This window comes from Protopterus annectens, chromosome 15.part0 (assembly GCF_019279795.1).
Source record: "Protopterus annectens isolate FY-2018-M chromosome 15.part0, PAN1.0, whole genome shotgun sequence".
Taxonomy (NCBI): domain Eukaryota; kingdom Metazoa; phylum Chordata; order Ceratodontiformes; family Protopteridae; genus Protopterus; species Protopterus annectens.
The window spans coordinates 526,724,738-526,743,947 of NC_056749.1; the positions used below are offsets into that span (position 1 = coordinate 526,724,738).

Consider the following 19,210-nt stretch of genomic DNA (forward strand, 5'->3'; position numbering starts at 1 on the left):
GTTCAGTAACTGCATGCGAGGAAAGATCTGAAGAATAGAACACTCAGCTGTTAACTATGGAAAGGTAACCAAAGGTGCGCTGAACAATTAGTTGTTAACTATGGAATGGGTAACCAAATATATATCAAACACTCACCTGTCATCTAAGGAATCTGTAACCAAAGATATGTTGAACACTCAGCTGTTAACTAAGGAATTGTAGCTGGTGGATATATGCATACTCTAAGGATGCCTTACCTATTCTGCAAGGACCCCATTTGTTCCAGTCCTTTCAAGATGTGATGGAAGTAAATGGTCAGCATCAACTCACTCTGTCATCTGTACCCAGGACAGCAAATTGGCTTTAAAAAAAAAATCAGTTATTATAACTATTAAAACATCCCCTTCCAAAGCATCTTTCTCTCTACTTCTTCCAATTCTGGAAAATTCATGTAATTCATCACTCTACCTTTTAATGGGGAGTCAAAATTACTACACGTCTGGCAAATATGTGTACAAGTTTAGTAACTTGGCTGTAGGATCAGTTAATCTCAAGCTAGATTCAGGAAGCAGTACAGAAAATACCTGCCAGTGATGAAAAAGACAAATTGTAGAAATGTACACCACAGCTAAATAGACCTAAATGTGCAAATGGAGCAGGGATGCCTTCTCTAGGTCAGCATTGTTAACAGTTGCTATGAAGTGGTATGCCTGCTTGGGGAATGAAACCTAATCTAAGGATATTGGATGCCAAAGCTTAAATGCTAATTCACTTGCAGAATGTTTTAGTCGGACAGCTGAGGGCATATTCACTAATTTAGAAAAGAAAGGGAGAACGAGATCATTATTTAAAAAACATTATTAAGCTCCAGCACTTCAATATTGGAGAAATTACCTAACAAGTAAAACATCATTCTGCAGAAAGGGCACACCTGTCAAAAAAACTTGTGAAGAGAATCATTACAAAATTAATCAACCCACAAAGTACCATGAGTGCATAGTTTTGCTTTCACTTACTCTTCCCCAGTACACCCTGGAAGGTAGCTTCCGGAGCCACCTTTCCTCCTGACAAGAAAGAAACAAAAGCAAATGGGTGTTACAAATGAGACTGTACAATGGAATGTCCACAAAAGCCACATCATCATTTTATCCCACAGAGTCCTTTAAATCACATAATACACAATTATTGTAAAAGAAGGTGCTACAGTGAGTGGTTCACAGACACAGAGATCAAAGTTTCTGTTCCCTAGAAAACAGAACACCCACTTCACTTCAATTCACAGAAGACCAGTGCCTGATTTGTCAGACCTTAACACATTTGTACAAGGAAATTCAGGATGGTATCACTAAAACAATTCTCCTGTATGTGGAGAAGTGGACTTACTTTTCAACACTGAATATGGAGGATGCTTATTTATGCATCCCAGTATTGCTGTAATAGGAGTACCTCAGATTTCAGATCACTTTCAGTCTTTTGCTTTGCCATGTGGGTGACCCGTAGCCCAAAGTATTTAACACATGTTTAACTCCATTGTTTACACATTTAAAGAAGTATTAATGCTTCCATGCTTGAGCAGTTCTGTACTAGTCATATGAGCTACCACTACAACAAATCATCTGGCAATTTCTTTGATGCAATCCTTTGAGATAACAGTAATCTAGAATAAAGCATATCCTTCACCCCTGAAACTTCAGTGATCTTTCCTGTGGGGCATCATAGACTATCTAAATGAAAGTCTTTCTTCCTCAGGAGAAACACAGAGAAATTAAAATATGTTGATGGATGACTCAAAATAGTAAGCCAATGGAGCAAGTCAGTACCTAAAGGACCTAAGATGTCTGTCATATTGCATTCTCCTACTTTCCAATGTAAAGCTCCACATGAGAATACTACAGGAGCCCATTTAATAACACCTACTGCCCATCATCAAATTCCCTTGACACAATAATTACTCATTCCCATTCTGCAGAAAAATAATATCTAAGGTGGACAGATCCAAATAATTTATCCAAAGGGGATAACCCCTCTTCCTCCAACATTACCTTAACAGCTGCTGAAAAACTCCTACAGCTATGCTGTAGGAACTCATTTCATTGATCTACCAGTTCAAGGCAAACATTTTCAAAGCAGAGGCTTCCTCCCATCAACATAAGAAATTAAAGCAATACATAGGATTCTAAGTTCTTCCTGTATCACTTTCTGATGAATCTAGAAAACAATGTACAACTTTATCACCATATCGCTGTATCAACAGGCAAGGGGAAAACAGAATTTTTCCACTCTGTGAGTAGACACTGTGGATGTGGCTATGGGCCACTTAGCACAATTCATAGGTCTCTGCAGTACATCTTACAGGCTTAATGATCCAAGCAGTACATTCCATCAGACAGCAGATAACATAGCTTCTCCGTCTTCTCCTTTCAGCTTTTCCCGGTTAGGGGTCGCCACAGCGGATCACCTGTCTGCTCATGATTGGCAGTGGAGTTTTTATGGCGTCGAGTTGCCAGCCTGGCAACCAACCTTCCACAGAAGGCACACACATGCATGCACTCATGCCTAGGGTCAATTTAGAGTGTCCAATCCACCTACAGCATGTCTTTGGGGTGTGGGAGGAAATCGGAGCACCCGGAGGAAACCCAAATCACCACAGGGAGGACAGGCAGACTTCACACAGAAGGCACCCCAACTGAGGATTGAACCAGAAAACCTCTTGCTGTGAGGCGGCAATGCTAACCGCTGCACCACCGCGGCTGCCCAGACAGCAGATAACGTAGCTGACAAACAGAAATTGAATCTGCACACACATTTAGGGACACTGTACAAACTGTACAAATGTGGAGCATGTCAGAAGTGGATTTAGCAGCTGTATACACCAACAGTCAACTTCAAACCTTTTGCTTTCTGATATTTCAAAAGCCATAGTTGAAGTAGCAAACAATTTTTAATAAATCCATCTCAGCACTTTCATCCCAAAATAACCAAGGGACTTCATCAGAATCAAAGACAAAGAATACAACACTTCCTTTTGTACTGACATCAGCATCAAAGACAAAGAATACAGCACTTCATTTTATACTGCTACATCATGTCATCAATTAGATATTTAAAGTTATCTCACCCATTGATATAGAATAAAATGCACTAGCATAAAAAATTGTATAAAACTATAAGTATGCCATGTAATCAACAAATATCAAAAGTTATCAAAACTGTAATAGCAATAAATTACTATTTTGCTGAATGAAATTTCAGCACTGATTGAATAGGCAAAAATTCAGTTAATCCTGTGGGGAGTTAGCATTAAGCTTGAGCTGACAAAATAATTCCTTACATTCAAGTTTTGTTTCAGAGTCATCCCCATGAGGGTTCATATTGACTTTCTCTAAAATGGCCACCACTCAATTGCATGTGTTTAAATATAACATTTACTGTTCTTTATATTATTGTAGTGCTCATAAATTCTCTTCCTAAGTGGTCTTTCAGTCTTGCCCACCAAATTTTCCCACCTTAATGTGACCTATAACCTGTACAATTCAACTGAAAAACAAACAAATCTGTTGGGGAAAAAAATATTAAAAAAAATAAATAAAAAACATACAATAAGCTGGTTGCATAAGTGTGCACACCCTTAAACTAATACTTTGTTGAAGCACCTTTTGATTTAATTACAGCATTCAGTCTTCTTGGGTACATACCTGCCATCAATTACATAGACTCTGATTAACCCCAAATAAAGTTCAGCTGTCCTAGTAAGATTTTCCTGACATTTACTCAAGTTGCCTGCTACAACAAAATCCATGGTTCGCAGAGAGCTTACAAAGCATCAAAGGGATCTCATTGTTGAAAGGTATCAGTCAGGAGAAGGGTACAAAAAAATTTCCACAGCATTGGATATACCGTAGACAGTCATCAAAAAGTGGAGAAAATGTGGGGCAACAGTGACATTCCAAAGAACTGGATGTTCCTCCAAAATTGATGAAAAGACAAGACAAAAACTGGTCTGGGAGGCTGCCAAGAGATCTACAGCAACAGTGAAGGAACTTCAGGAATTTATGGCAGGTGCAGGTTCTGTACTACATGTGACAACAATCTCCCATATTCTCCATATGTCTGGACTATGGGGTAGGGTTTCAAGACGGAAGCCTTTTCTTAGAAAAACATTCAGGCCTGGCTAAAATTTGCAAAGCAATATATCAAGTCTTCCAAAAGCATGTGGAAAATGTGTTATGGTCTGATGAGTCCAAGGTCGAACATTTTGGCCACAATTCCAAAAGATACTTTTGGCGCAAAAACAACACTTCACTTCACCAAAAGAACACCATCCCCACAGTGATGCATAGTGGTGGCAGTATCATGCTTTGTGGTTGCTTTTCTTCAGCTGGAACTGGGGCTTTAGTCAAGGTGGAGGGAATTATGAACAATTTCAAATACCAGTCACTTCTGGCCCAAAACCTTCAGGTGTCTGTTAGGAAGCTGAAGATGAAGAGGAATTTCACCTTTCAACACAACAATGACCTCAAGCATACATCCAAATTGACAAAATAATGGTTTCACCAGAAGAAAATTAAAGTTTTAGAATGGAGACTCACACAGTCTCCATAAATACCTTTGAAAGCATGGGAATGGTACTTGTCCTCGTAAGGAAGAAATATGGTGCTGGAGGGGTTGAGAGGGTGGCTTAATGGCTAAGGTGTTTGCCTTACAAACACAAGGTGCAAAGTTTGAGTCTCACAAGGGATAATTGGCTAGGCTTAAAATAGCTTGCAAGGGCAGTACTAAACTATGAACCTATGAACCTATGAAAAGCTCTATCCAGAAAATGAGAAATAGAAAGTGGTTAAGTTCATGTTACAATTTACTGTCACATTGCCCTCTTCCTGAATACCTAGATACAGTAAGTACTTTAAGCAAATGTACATCATTACTAGAAACTCAGATTTACTTCCTTCTCCAAGTTATTCTGCTGGAAGTTTTGTATACCCAAGTTTACATTTCAGACCCATTCACTATCTGTATTGTGAACAAGTCTGCTGTGTTTGGAACTGTGAATTTGTTTTTATGCTCTCATAAGTTGTCATGTCATTGGCAAAGGTCCAGATGAGAAAATTAAAGCTATTATAAACAAAGTAAGAAAATAGTAAAAAAAAAAAAAAGAGACCAGTTGGCATAATGGTTAAGGTCTTCATCTCCCATGCACAGGGTACAAGGTTCAATCCTGGCCTCCGACCAATACCTGTTTGGAGCTTCCATTTTCTCCCTGTATCTCTGTGGGAGTCCTCCCACCTCCAAAAAATACGTGCTGAGTGTTTCCATCTCAAACTCACCAATGAATGGAGCAGTGGGCAGCAGCACAGACTCTATATGGTACCCTATACGGGGAAGAGTTTTACAGACTAACATCTTTGCGGCATCTACTGTGGTGCACAGTATCTTCAAGATAGGAGAACATGGATCATAGACTGTGCACTGTGGCAGAGCTAGCCACTTGATGGTGTAAAATATGGCTCTAGGTGATTCAGTGATGTTGACTAATGTCACCAAATGGGCATGGGTAGTTACCGGTGATAAGCGGGTTGAGGACCTGACCTACTCCGACCTACGCCAGGGACCCTTGCTAAAGGTGGGAGGGGTGTATGTGTCCCTATTGGCCAGTGTGTGCCCAGCAGCCCTGGGTCAATAAGCTACTGGCTGGCTGGTGTCTAGTTACCAAGCCTAGGTTACCTGGGATAGCTCTGTTGAGTGAAAAGCTGGATGTAAAACCAATCAACCTGCCAAACATGAACTTAATGTGGGTTCACTGATGGGACTCAGCTTGGAAGTGGATGACATGATAATACAGAGGAGGCTAAACATCCTATGTATCCAAGAGACAAGATGGAAGGCCAGTGCAACAAAATCACTGGGCATGGGATCCAGAGTCTACTAAGGATGGGGACAGGCTAGAAATGGTGTGTGAATTGTGGTGAGAGAGAGGCTTCAGAAGGCAGTGAGGGATATCATCAGAATTAGTGACAAGACTCATGGCAATCAGACTCCAGTGTAATGATGGGGCAGTATTCATAATCTCAGCATATGCCCCACAGCAGGGTTGTGACAGTGAGGAAAAGGGGGCATTCAAACATTCTTCAAATCAATGAATAAAATATTTAATCTGCTACAGATAAGAAAAAATGGCATAGTAGCTTTAAAGTTTATACACACTTTTTATCAAACTGACTCACAAAGAGTGAAGTGCAATTCATAGCCATATATTAAAGAACTCTGTAATTGTAACCCCCCCCCCTCACAATTCAGCATTCATTTAGACTTCTAGTACTCCAAAAATGCTGTTTTACAATTTTTATGCAGTCAATCACTGTGCAAATGTATTTTAGGTTTGACTATGGATATTTAGGAGTTATATGTACTTGAGTAGAGAGTTTTGAGTAACTGCATCCATGCTGCTGTGATGTAAGCAGTGTGGTTCTGATGGGCAACAGCGGGAATAGTTGAAATGGAATAGAGAAAATGAAACGATGAGTATTACCAGAAATGCATTAGTGCTTGTTATTGGTTTCAAATTACATTATGGGCTGAACAAATTAATCTAAGATGAGAACAGAATTAAAAAGACATAAGGGAAGTAAACAGATGGGAGGAAAGTAAGATAACCTGCAGGGCTAGAGTTGTCCAGTTTAGTGATAACTAAGAGGATTGGCAAAATAAAGAAGTGAAGATGCTTAAGAAAGAACGCTATGGAGAAAGAAAGGATGAGAGTGGAGACTAAGGGGCAAAGCCTGGCATGGAGTAAGGAGAGTAAAGGAAGGTAGAAAAGGAGATGGTGATTTACATATCTCCAGAAGGAATATGTAATGATGAAACCAATGCTGTTGTAATTATTTGACATGTTCAGAAAGAGATGTTGAAGAGCAAAATGAGTTAGCAGTAAAGATGGAGAAGGAGAAATGACAGCCAGGTCATTGAGGTTCATCTTGAGGGAGCTTATATGTACATTATTAAACAGTGACAGAAAAAATGAGGACATGAGGAAGAACTGGAAAGTACAAAACTGAGAGGTACTAGATGAGGGTAGAGTAGAAGAAGGACACATTAAAATCAGGAAATGGGGTTAAAGGAAGTAATGAGAAAAGGACAGAAATACATTATGCTTTTGCAAAGATGTTTATAACTTCAGGGAGTTTGAATAAAGAGTAAAGGAATGAAAGTGGTGAGTACCAAAGATGTGGATGGTGAAGGTGGGAGTTTTACATGGGTTTCGGGTTGCCAGTCAGAAAGAAGTGTGAAGGTCATTGTAGAGTAAATTACTGTTACATCAGTGATTATCATAATGTTGATGTTTTATGTTTCTAATTTCTGCTCTGTTGATGATTCTTGCATCTACCATGTTGCATGGGTCATGACTGAAAGTGGTCCTTGGACCAGTTCCTGTACCCAGTTAACAACGGGTCTATATTAGATGATCGAACTTTCAAAAGTTCGACTATCATATGGCTGACACCATCTGATCGGATATTTGAAAGATCAAACTTTTTAACGGAGATCGCTGTACAGCACGGAATGGGAAGATTTCCCTTTTCTGCACTGTAGTGCAATCTCAGAGTTGGTATATTTAAAGAGTGGGGGGTGCAGGGGTTTTCCCCCCTGCTTAAAATGTTCAGGTAGGTTATTTGTGTAGTTTATTATTTTTTTTTATTAGATTTATGAACTTTTAAAAGTTTGATCATATGGTGTGGACCATATGACAGTCGAACTTTTGAAAGTTTGATTATCTAACATAGACCCTTAACACACATATAAATAAAATTAAAATAAATAGAGAGAACCAAAAATCATGGAAAGTTTATTTGCATGAAGCTGGAATGAGGGAGTGAATAAGAAAATAGGATGTTTGCAGTGCTGGAAGGATGGGTGAAAAGCTATATAGTAAAAACTTAATAAAGTAATTAACAGAGGAAATTATAATTGCAGGCGAATGATGTAAGCATTATCATTAGAGTGAAAAAGAGGCAGAATAAAATTATGGTTTTATAACATACTGAACAAATTGTATGAGGAAAGTTAAGGTAGGGTAATGGAAGAAAGAAGGATGACTGAAAGATGGGAGTGAAGAAATGTGTATATATATTAACTACTTGGCCATGGCATTGTTAGTTAAGATTGGGTGCAGTGGATGAAGAATGCATTAATGTATTTATGCTGACTATATTTACATTTTTTTTTAAATAAAAAAGAAAACTTTCTCTTTCTCTCTCTGTCTCTCCATTTCCAGCCATTGGTGAATCTTTTTTTAAGTTTCACAACTGCAAATTTGGAATTATTTATAACTCTTTGAAAACAAGTAACATCAATGGCTAAAGGAATTGCAAGTAACTGTCAGTTCCATGTATTTCACCTTTTCAGTACTCCAGAGAAGAGCCACTTAATTTCTAAAACTATTGAATGTGTCCAAAGACGCTTACAGCAAGAAAGGGTACAGCTCATTTTGAGTAATGTACCATGTGTTTGTAATATTAACACTTTGCAATATTTTAATCCAGACTTTCATATACAATTTATTCTAGAATCCTAAATATGTCAGCGTGTCATTTTTAACATCTAGATTAAGCCATAGAGTCCTGCCTGTGATGTGAAGTGAGTCTTCCATTATACTGTAGCTGATTTGTTTCTTATCAGTACATCAAGGGCCCAATTCCAAAAAACTTGCTCCTAGTGTAACTGACCACTTACATTGAGAGCAGGTGTTTTGGAATCTGGCCCTCAGTGTAAGCCTGTTTTATAGAGAAACCTTACACTGAAATAAGTCACTTACACTGAGAGCAACTCTTTTGGAATCAGGGCCTAAATGCTGAAACAAACATATTTGAAGTTTTAGGATAAAGATGAAAACACAGTTAAGAAGCACTAATTATTTTTTTTATGCATGCTGTTTCTTATGGTACTAGCCCAGTTTTTAGTCACTGAAAATTGTTGAAAAATAGTACATAAATAATTTGCAAGCTCTATATAACCCTAACATGTTTTCTTTTATTTTCAGATAAGAAAAACAATGATTACAGAAGGCTTGTCTTTTATGAAAGGTTTGGTGCTAGGAGTAATCTTGTGTGTCGGGATAACTTTCCTGGTTGACATAAAAAAGGGACCTCTTTCTAAAATAATTCAACATAAGGACTCCCACCTTCTCAGTGCATCTTACCTGCAGAACTTTGCGGAACTTCCCATTCATAAACAAACAGAACTTCGACAGAGAGTCAGGGTTTATTGTATTATATTTGTAACTCCAAAAGAACTTGAACAATGGGCTGCAGTGGAGCAGACATGGAGCAAACACTGTGATAAGGCAGAATTTTATTCTTCAGAAGATGTTAAAGCATTTAAAACCATTAATCTTGAAACAGCGGATAAGTGGAAAATGATCCTAAGAGCATGCATGCTTGCGTATCAGAATTACATAAATGAATATAACTGGTTTTTGATAGTAAATCACAACACATTTGTCATAATTGAGAATTTAAAGTACTTTTTATTTGACAAAAACCCAGAACATCCTTATTACATTGGGAAATCCTTAAAACATGGAAGTGATAATTACATTGACTCTAGAGGAGGTATCGTTTTAAGTAAAGAGGCCTTACGAAGGTTCATCACTTCCCTGGATAGATGCTTAGAAAATTATAAGTCAGTCGGGCATTTATCACCAGATGTAGTTTTTGCACTATGTCTGAAATATAAAAGAGTGCTTGCTACAAATGCTGAAGACAATAAGGGAAGGATGTTATTTAACACAAACATAGTTAATAATCTCATCAACGAAGCAATGTCAACACACCCACAAAATGTTCTGAATGGTTGCTGTGCTGATACTGCCATTACGTTTCATGGACTTTCACCTAATCAAATGCACATCATGATGTATGGAGTTTACAGACTGCATGCGTATGGATATTACCACCTTGATGGTGAATTGGTTTTCTTGCCACCTGATGACTCAGACTTAAAATAAGCCACTTTGAACTCCTAAAATCTGCATATAAATTGTGTATGCTTCATTGTTAAAACTGGATTCAGATCATATTTTAAAATCAGGCTGAGGTTTTAGAATTTTTGGTGTTTTGTAGTTGTTGTTGCCAATCTACTGATCAGAATATATGACTGGCAGCTCAAAGATCATAAAGAAAAATCTGAGCAGTCATATAGTTAAAGTAACCTGGAACAAAATGGTTAACCTTCCAGTATTCAATCTACTCACCTGTGGAAATGGGAATTACCAAGAAACATAGGGAGGTGAAATGTTGCCCCTTAGGTTATTATGGGTAATAGATTACATAAAGAAAATAAAGAGATGTAGCTGCTTTTTATCATGCCAAACTGTTTATTTTCCAGAGAAGTAATTAAAGACATACAGACAGCATATTATTCCACGCTTATCAGATTTAAGTTTTATGTCCTTAAATTATTTATAGATTAGATTTTTTAACTGTTGTCTGTCCATTAGGCACCAATATCTCCATATTTGGCATGTAGTTATAGTATAAACAATGGGCCATAATCATTTGGGTTGGTCAGAAGCAGTAAAGATGCAATATCCAGAAGTTTTTTTCCCCTAGGGTGGGGAGATAGGTATAGTATATGGTGCTGCCTGTGCCACATGGAGAGAGCTAGGTTGTGTCCTTGTGAGCTACTTACAGTAGTGTAATGGATACCTACACTCCATAAATAAAGTATATTTGACTATTTGGTATCTCAAATTCCTGATAGCTGCACTTACAAGGGTAAGCAACCAGGTAAATATGTTGTAGGAACTAGGCATTTTTGCAAAGTGTATAAGGGGAAAACCTGGAAATGAACAGACCAGCCACTGCAAAGTAATTGTGTTATTTAAATAATATAATCATTGTTTATATTTCTTATTACTACTGACAAAAATAAACTGTAAGACAGCTGGAATGTTACGCTCTTCACATCTGTCTACTAGGCAACAGTAATGCCAAAATGGAGTCTACTCTGCATGCAGAGAAGTAATATTGTTGAAATAATGTTAAAAGAAATTTGAAATATTCTGAAAGATTACGACTGTAGCTTGTTTCAAAATTTTCATTTGTGCTATCTTACTGTGAAATGAAACAAGCATGCTGTCATCATTGCTGCCAATTTAGTATGCATTCCTCTGATTCTTTGTTGGTTGACTTGCTATGGTCCTACACCATTCGTTACATAGTAACATTCATTACATAGTAACATGACTAACTCAGTATTGTCAAAATCACTGTCTGGGTTTCATGTTGGAGGAATATACCTTAATATGGCTACTATGTCAATAATTGTAACATAAGCAAAAAGAATGCTGCGTTCTGAATGGCTGAAATCTGTTTTCAGGTAGTCCACTATTTTATACATTGTCTCAAATGAGGTTAACATATCTAAAAAATATATTGATAGTTGTATTATAATGAGTTTACAACACTTTTTTGGATTTAAGTTGCTTTTTACCTTCTCCACTACTTGAAAATAGGGTCATTATCCTATTGTAGCACAACTCTCTGTACTCTGTTGCTTGAATATATGATTGTTTAGCCTTTTCAGCTGTAATTTGACATTCCTGAGGTAAAAACTATTTAACTTGTATACTTCTCTGTATAACTAAGTACTGAAATGTTTGATTTTACTTTAACTTTCTTTAAGCACCCTTATCCAAAGTCAGTAATTTACTTGTACCCAGAAATTTGTACTATGGATTAGCAATATGTGAAGAAAAGCAGTGACTGTGCCATTACAGTAAACATGCATATCACATTGAAAGCAGCACACACTGAAGTTTTGCCTCAACAATGTAAGCAAGTTGTGTTGCATTTGCTCATTAGCCAATAACTGTGCAGTACAAACATCTTTACATGTGCAAAAACATGCTTTTGGGCCTGCTATATATGGAAAGCAAAACTTCAACTGAAGTTTTATTTGTATGTATTTATTACTATTCTGTGTCAAAGAAGGTAGTAGGGAGGTTGGTGTACTAATTCTTTTAAGCCATGACTTGGGCTCAGAGGAAAATTAGAAAAGGGATATGTGCTCAGACAAATATGTAATACAGAAACTGCAAGTTAAACATATACAAGTCTCAACAAAGTTTTACAAAGCAAGTATAATGCTTTTACATATAAGTAATATGAAACAAAAATTACATAAAACAAAAAAGGCTTCTGTTTTCTAATACTGTGAAGTAGTGAATCATACATAACTAAATTTCCACATAAAAAACAACCTTTGTCCTTGAGATGTTAAACCAAGGCCCCGCACATGCAAAGAAGCTAAGCAGCTGCAACATGCACACACACAAGTAGATATTCAAGAATGCAGATGTTCTGTAATTCACAAAAAATACACTGGAATATCATCAACCAACCACCACCACCAGTATTGAACAATACAAGTTAAATAAAATGACAAAGCAATTAAAATTAAAAAAGAACCATATTTAATTCATGCTCAGTAACAAGCATGGATGCATGTTGGTATTCTGCTGCAATACAGTAGAGCAGAACCAGTTCCCTCCGTCAATGTAAAATTAACTTAAAAAAATGGAAGAAAAAAATAAATAAAATAGCAAAACAAGAACAAATCCAAAATTTTGTGAGATCTACTTGTAGGTACCAAAACTCAGCTTAATGAAAGCCTGCACAGCAATGCTAGCCAAATCATCATATAACATTGCAAGGCAGCTACAGTGCACATTCTGACATTTCTGAATGTGCAATCTCACACCTCCGCCACATGCCCACTTACTGACATATGTATACAGTATGTCAATGGCTATGCAGCCTTCAAGAAAAAGAGAAATGAGAGTAGAACTTTCACTCTCCCCCATTACTGTGATCACAGTGTTGTAATATACAAGTCCAGGGGTAAACCCCCTTTCCCCACCCACCCCCTTGCATAAATCTCAGCTCCTTTGCTCTGAATTATAGGAAAAGACAAAAATGGGGGGGGTCAAAAATCAGGAACAATTTTAAACATTACTCTAATGCTCTTAAAAACTGAATAGAATGATAAGTTTTGCATCAGCATGCATTTCCTAACCAGTAAGTGTGAAACTCTGCCATCTGGCATTACTGACAGAGTGTTATCTTCAGTAATTACCTAAAATCAAACATTTTACAAATGACAGGGCAAAAATAACAGGCAAATTAGAGATGATCTGCAAAATCAGAGAGAGTTGGGAAGTATGCTCTCTTACAAAAACATACATCAAACACATCAATTTCTGCTGCACTGGTATTTATTTGATACTCAGAGGCTTTGGCAGTGACAATCATGATTCAGCTTTCAGAAATTAGATCCATTTTGGACATATGTTATAAGAATGTTGCACACATCTAATGTGCATGCATGCTAGTCCCCTGCAGTTCAAAATAAATGAAAACTGATAGAAATTCATTAATACTGACATCATATAATTAGCAATATTCCATGACTGGGTGTGGGTACATCAGGATTTACCCACAGGTGGTGTGGTTTGATCACAAGGATGAAGCCTGAGAAGTTTGGTAAATCCTGATTCTTTATTCAAAGATAACTTTTATAGCAAACTATCACATAGCATAAGATGGGCTGTTGAAAGGGCACATATGCAGAATCTAGACCTAGAGTTATGATGTCACATAATACATGCTAGTCAGTATTACTCTGTTTTTCTTATGACACTTCCCCATTCATTCTCTAAGTCTCCACTATGCTGCCATTCTATCAATCAGATCTAAACAATGCCTATCAATAATTTTTGAAACAGTAATAGAGATGCAGTTCATATTTTTAATGTTGCTATTCTTTGCTTTTTTTTAATTTGCTTTATAAAAGTTTATATATTGCATACATTTTTTTTTATCTTCATAGTGCCTACAAACTTCACCTGTAAATACTGATTCTTTCTTGAAGTGTAATATGAGTTGCCTGACTTTGTTTCATGCACTGAGCATTATCTGTTAACATTCCATCAGTCAAAAACAAGTTATGCTTCATTGATTTTTGAATGTCATGAGACATATCTTGAAAATCCTCCACTCCCAAAAAAAACTCAAAAAAATTTTTTTTTGTGGGGGCAAGTCTCCCTGCTCTCAACACTCCATGGTCACGGTACGGTTGGAAAAAGTTAAGAAAAAGGAAAACACTGCATTGCACAACCATGTCAAACAAGTTAGTACAATTTTGACAAACCACACAAAAAAAAATTACAATTGTACAAAAGCTGGTTGATAGGGAATTCCTCAAAGGATAAATGAAAAGCTGTAGACCGTGGTACTACTGTCCATCTTTGAGCACCTTTATTTCCATGGTGTAGGAGTATGCATTTAGGAGCACCCATCATTCACTTTTCTTGACCACTGTGTTTTTTTTTTTCCATTGGCTCAACCCAGGATACAGTCTGCTTGACTGTATATCCAAAGCAAGCATCAGTATAGCTAGCAAAAACTAAAAACAAAATATGTGGCTGTAGGACCCCATTTGCATCTACTATTTTTTGCATGTGTTTATTTTGTTGAAGGACAAAAGAGGCTGATGAATACTGAAACAACATACCTGACCTCTGAAAGCATTTTTTTCACCTTTTCCCCCTCATTATTGGTATTACAATTGCAGAAAACATTAGTGATGTAGAAATGAACTAAATGTTTCTTCCATGGTGGCATGATATGGGTCTGTCATAACCTTTCCGTGTTAGTTTTACTATGTTGAATATCAACGAAATTAACTTCCCCTGATTGGGAACTGCTATAGTCTTGGTGAATCTTTACAAGTTAATACACTGTTTAAACTACAAAGGTTAGTAACTGTTTGACTCAAATGCCTGCAATATGTTATGTGAATGGAAGAATCCTACATTATTTGTGCTTGAACACTGAACAACCAATTAGCTGATGAAAAATGCTGCTGTTTCTCAATAAAACTATTTGTTCAAGTAAGTGTTGTACATAATGTGGTATTTTATTTCAAGAGTGAATTATCAGTGCATGCATGAAGGTACTTAAAGCTACACAGCTGTTAAACAGAGGCAACAAACGGAAACTAAAGCCAGTTTTTCCATCACAGGGCCTTCATCATCCATAGCACATAGAGTTTCCTCTTGATTTCAGTGCATGTGATTTACTGCAGTCCTAAGTGAACATTTAAATCCACCAAAGTTCAGCCCACAACTCAGTTCCTAATGCAACAATGCCTAAAATGGTAAGGAAATATTTATTAGCTAAAGGTCAAGATGGAAACTTTTCAGGTGTAATGTTCTAATTTCTAAATATATAACTTGTAGCGCTATGTCCTTTAGTACTGCCCAACAATAGTCAGCTGAGAAAAAAGTCATAAAAGGCTACACCAGATCTGCAGCATAGAGGAACAAAGCTCTTACGATGGCCCTAATTTGACTAGTACTGGGCTCTGTAAGAGCTGGGCAGGGAAAGTCACATTGGCTCACATTCTGGGTGAGGGAAATAGTGATCCTGGGCAGCAAAACTGCTCTTGTGCAAGCAAAGGCATGCACAACAGTAACAATGACCATGTGGCCAGGGGTCATGGGCGTGGCATACTGAGCCAGTGATGGTAGGCCCTCATAGGTGTTGGGATGGGAGGAGATACAGTACATGCCATGGAATGACACAGAATGCAGGATCTCAAGAGTATGTACTGAGGATTCCTGTTTCAAAGGTGAAATGAGCAAATTGAGAGGCTACTTTGAAGAAAGAGGTTATAGGGGAGATATGGTGAACAAGGTTGTTGAAGGTAGTAAACACAAGAGGAAACATGTGTATAGACCTTGGATGCATCATCCCATAGATGAACATAATGTAACTTCTAAGAATGGCACCAATATTCTTAAACCTAAAGTAATGTTCACATATAGTAGTAACATTAATGATATAGGTGAGATTGTTAAAAAGAACTGGAACATTCTAGTTAGTGGTGATAGGATTAGGGGTTTAGTAGGATCTAGCCCTTGTATTGCATACAGGAAGAACAAGAGCTTAAAAGATCTGTTATGTGGAGAGTATCATTCCAAAATCTGAGTTTTAAGTCACAAGCAGGCACTGTACCTTGTGGTACCTGTAAGGCCTGCACCTTTATCAATAAGGACACTACTTTTCTGCATCCTGTCTCAGGTAGAATCTTTTCTTTAAAAGCCAGGGCTACATGTAGAACAAAGGACATTGTTTATCTGGCCAATTGTGGTTCTTGCCCTTGGTTTTTATGTGGGCAAAACCAACAATATGTTTAAGGTCAGGATCCTACAGCATTTATCTGCCATTAGGAACAGTGATCAGCACAATGCCCTCTTTAGACATATTCAAGATAATCCCACACACAATTTTAGCTTTAGGGCTATAGTTAATGTTAGTTTGGGTAGAAGGGGTGGAGACATCAAACAATTAACTGAATTAATTGAGTCTAGATGGATTATACAGCTGATGGCCCACAGGGGGCCGGGTCTTAATGATGTCATCCCAGTGAAACCCACCCTGAAAAATAGGTGGGTTTTTTTACTAGATGCTGATTGGAAGATGTTTTGTTTAAATTGTGAGTTTTGATGTCTGTTATTCATCTGATGAAGGGCTACTAACCCGAAAGCGCTTATCTGTTTTGTACCAGCTTTTATTAAAAGTTCTTATTTTTACTACTTGAAGCATCCAGCGGTGTTCTTCCAGGATTTTTCTGTTTTCTGTTTTCTGTTTTTTGCTTCGCTTGTGTGTGCCTTTGGAGGAACCATTTCATCACCTAGCATTGATTATTGTACTGACTGAATGTATGACTGATCCCAACGGTGAAAATTCTAATTATGTAATATGAGACTATATCGTGAAAAAAAAAAAAATATATATATATATATATATATATATATATATATATATATAAATATATATATATATATATATATATATATATATATATATATATAAAATGACATAAAATTCTTTTATCTAATAAGGCTCTTTAGTTTCAATATACATGCTACAGAGCACATTTCATTGATACCAGGGTATCTAAATGCATCACATCTGAGCTGCCACAATAGTTCACATCTCTCCAATCGTAAGGAGGTTGGACCACCCCTAATACTGTTTAATTTGGTCAATTACCATAAATTTTAAAATATGTTCTGCGAAATTGATAATATGCTTGTTCTTGATTGCATATAAGTGTTCATACATCCTGTCTCTAAGTCTTCTATCTGATTTTCCTATTTAAAAAACAGGGTACATTTTACACTTAGCGAGGTAGATGCTACCTGTGTCTACCCGTGCAGGAAAATCTCATATCCTTGACCGTGAAGGAGAGCCCCGTGCTAACATGTTTGCAATAGGGCATGATTCACATACAGTCTTATCAGATAAGAGAATTTTATGTCATTATATACATATATATATATATATATATATATATATATATTTTTTTTTTTTTTCACGATATAGTTTCATATTGAAGTATTACATAATTAGTATTTTCACCATCATAATTCAAGCATCTTGCGGATGGGATCAATCATACATTCAGTCAGTAACAATATTTTTATACATTTTAATAAATGTTCCTAAATTTGTATGCATTTTCATACATTTTTTATATACTCATACATATTGGTCGTGATTTTATATATAACATATTTATATATACATATTTATAATTCAGTATATTTATTTCATATAGTCATGCATTAATTCATATCATATTTTAATTCATATCGTAATTTATATCATGTTATAACAGGTGTATACTGTCTAATATGCACATTCATCACAGTTTTTCTTATATTTTACTAGATCTAGTCTATGTATATAGTATTTAATTGCATTTTTAGACACTATTTAATTAATCATGTAATGTTATTTAATTAGGGATGCATCTTGGGAGGATGTATTTAAATGATTTTTATACACTGTTTCTACTTTTGTCTGATGTAGTACAGGTATCATCCTGTACGAAAGCTCTTACTTTTATCAAGAATAAACTATCACTTTGAGTGCTCCTTGGGTCAGTGCCATTTTTTGTTTATTTCTAGTTTGTTTCTTGTTTTTTCCAGTTAAGAATACATATTTTAATTCACCTGTCGTTGTAATTTTGTCATAGTTCCAGCCAGTTTGACATAGATGAAATGTCTTTAGCACTCAAACCATTTTAGAACACAGTCCAGTAAATGTTTCCAGCCCCTCATATGAGCAATTAACAGGGTCTCTACCCGCTTCGCTCCCCACCCTGCCCCCTATTCCCTCCCGCCCCCGGTGGTCCCACCTTTATTGCACTCAAACCCCTCCCATCTTTCTAATAGCCAACCACAGCACTAACCCAACACTACCTCCTCCATCTTCCCACTACTATCACACCTCCTCAACTAACATGTACAAGCATGCCTTTCCTATGCCCACTGCATGCACTCTCCTTGCATATCTTACATCCTACCAAAGCTCCATCATTCCCCCACTCAACCACTACCACTGTACTACTACTCACACCACCACTCATGTCTCACCCACACTCAGCTCCCCTCCCACCAGCTCAAGAACTATCCCTATGCACCCCCCACATATTCTACCAACTATATTACTCAAACATAAAGCATCCCTACAACGTAACATAGTAACCCTCCCACCATACCTATTACCCACAGAGCACAATCATAAAGTTTCCCTTATAAACAAACATATTCAAAAACTGAGAAAACTAATAATCTCATGCTTATCAAAACCAGCCCTAAGTGGAGACATCCACACCAACCCTGGCCCTACCATCTCCAACCCCAATCTTCATAATCAGACTAGAAACCACAACTTCTCCCATATTACAGCCAATAGAAAGCCAAGTGACTTCCTTCTACTATGCCTAAATATTAGAAGTATATCCAACAAAGTCCATGAACTCCATGCCACCATAGACTTGTACTCCCCAGATACAGTCATCCTGACAGAAACCTGGCTAAAACCTCACATTACCAGTGAGCAAATACTCCCTACAGGTTACGGCATACTAAGAGTAGACCGGCTAAACAAAAAGGGAGGTGGTGTAGCTATAATATTTAAACAGCATCTAAACATCCAGATCTTAAAATCATCAGCTCCACAAATAGGCAATGAAGAAATGATATATACCAACCTCAAAATTAACCAAAACAAAACCATCAACATAATTGGATGCTACTTCCCACCTGGCCAAAACATCCCTCCCCTAGAAAACCTCCTCAGCTGGTCTACTCACCATCTC

At 37.1% G+C, this 19,210-nt stretch overlaps 1 protein-coding gene across 4 annotated transcripts in view; it reads left to right on the forward strand.

Moving 5' to 3' along the window:
- Window positions 1–14,931, forward strand: part of LOC122789895 (C1GALT1-specific chaperone 1-like) — a 372,456-nt gene extending 357,525 nt beyond the window's left edge. For all 4 annotated transcript variants that reach the window (XM_044057330.1, XM_044057332.1, XM_044057331.1 and 1 more), the window contains one exon: window positions 9,015–14,931. In XM_044057330.1, the coding sequence (XP_043913265.1) occupies window positions 9,015–9,980 (966 nt within the window). In that variant the 3' untranslated portion in view covers window positions 9,981–14,931. The remainder of the gene's footprint in view (window positions 1–9,014) is intronic.
- Window positions 14,932–19,210: the final 4,279 nt, after the last annotated feature.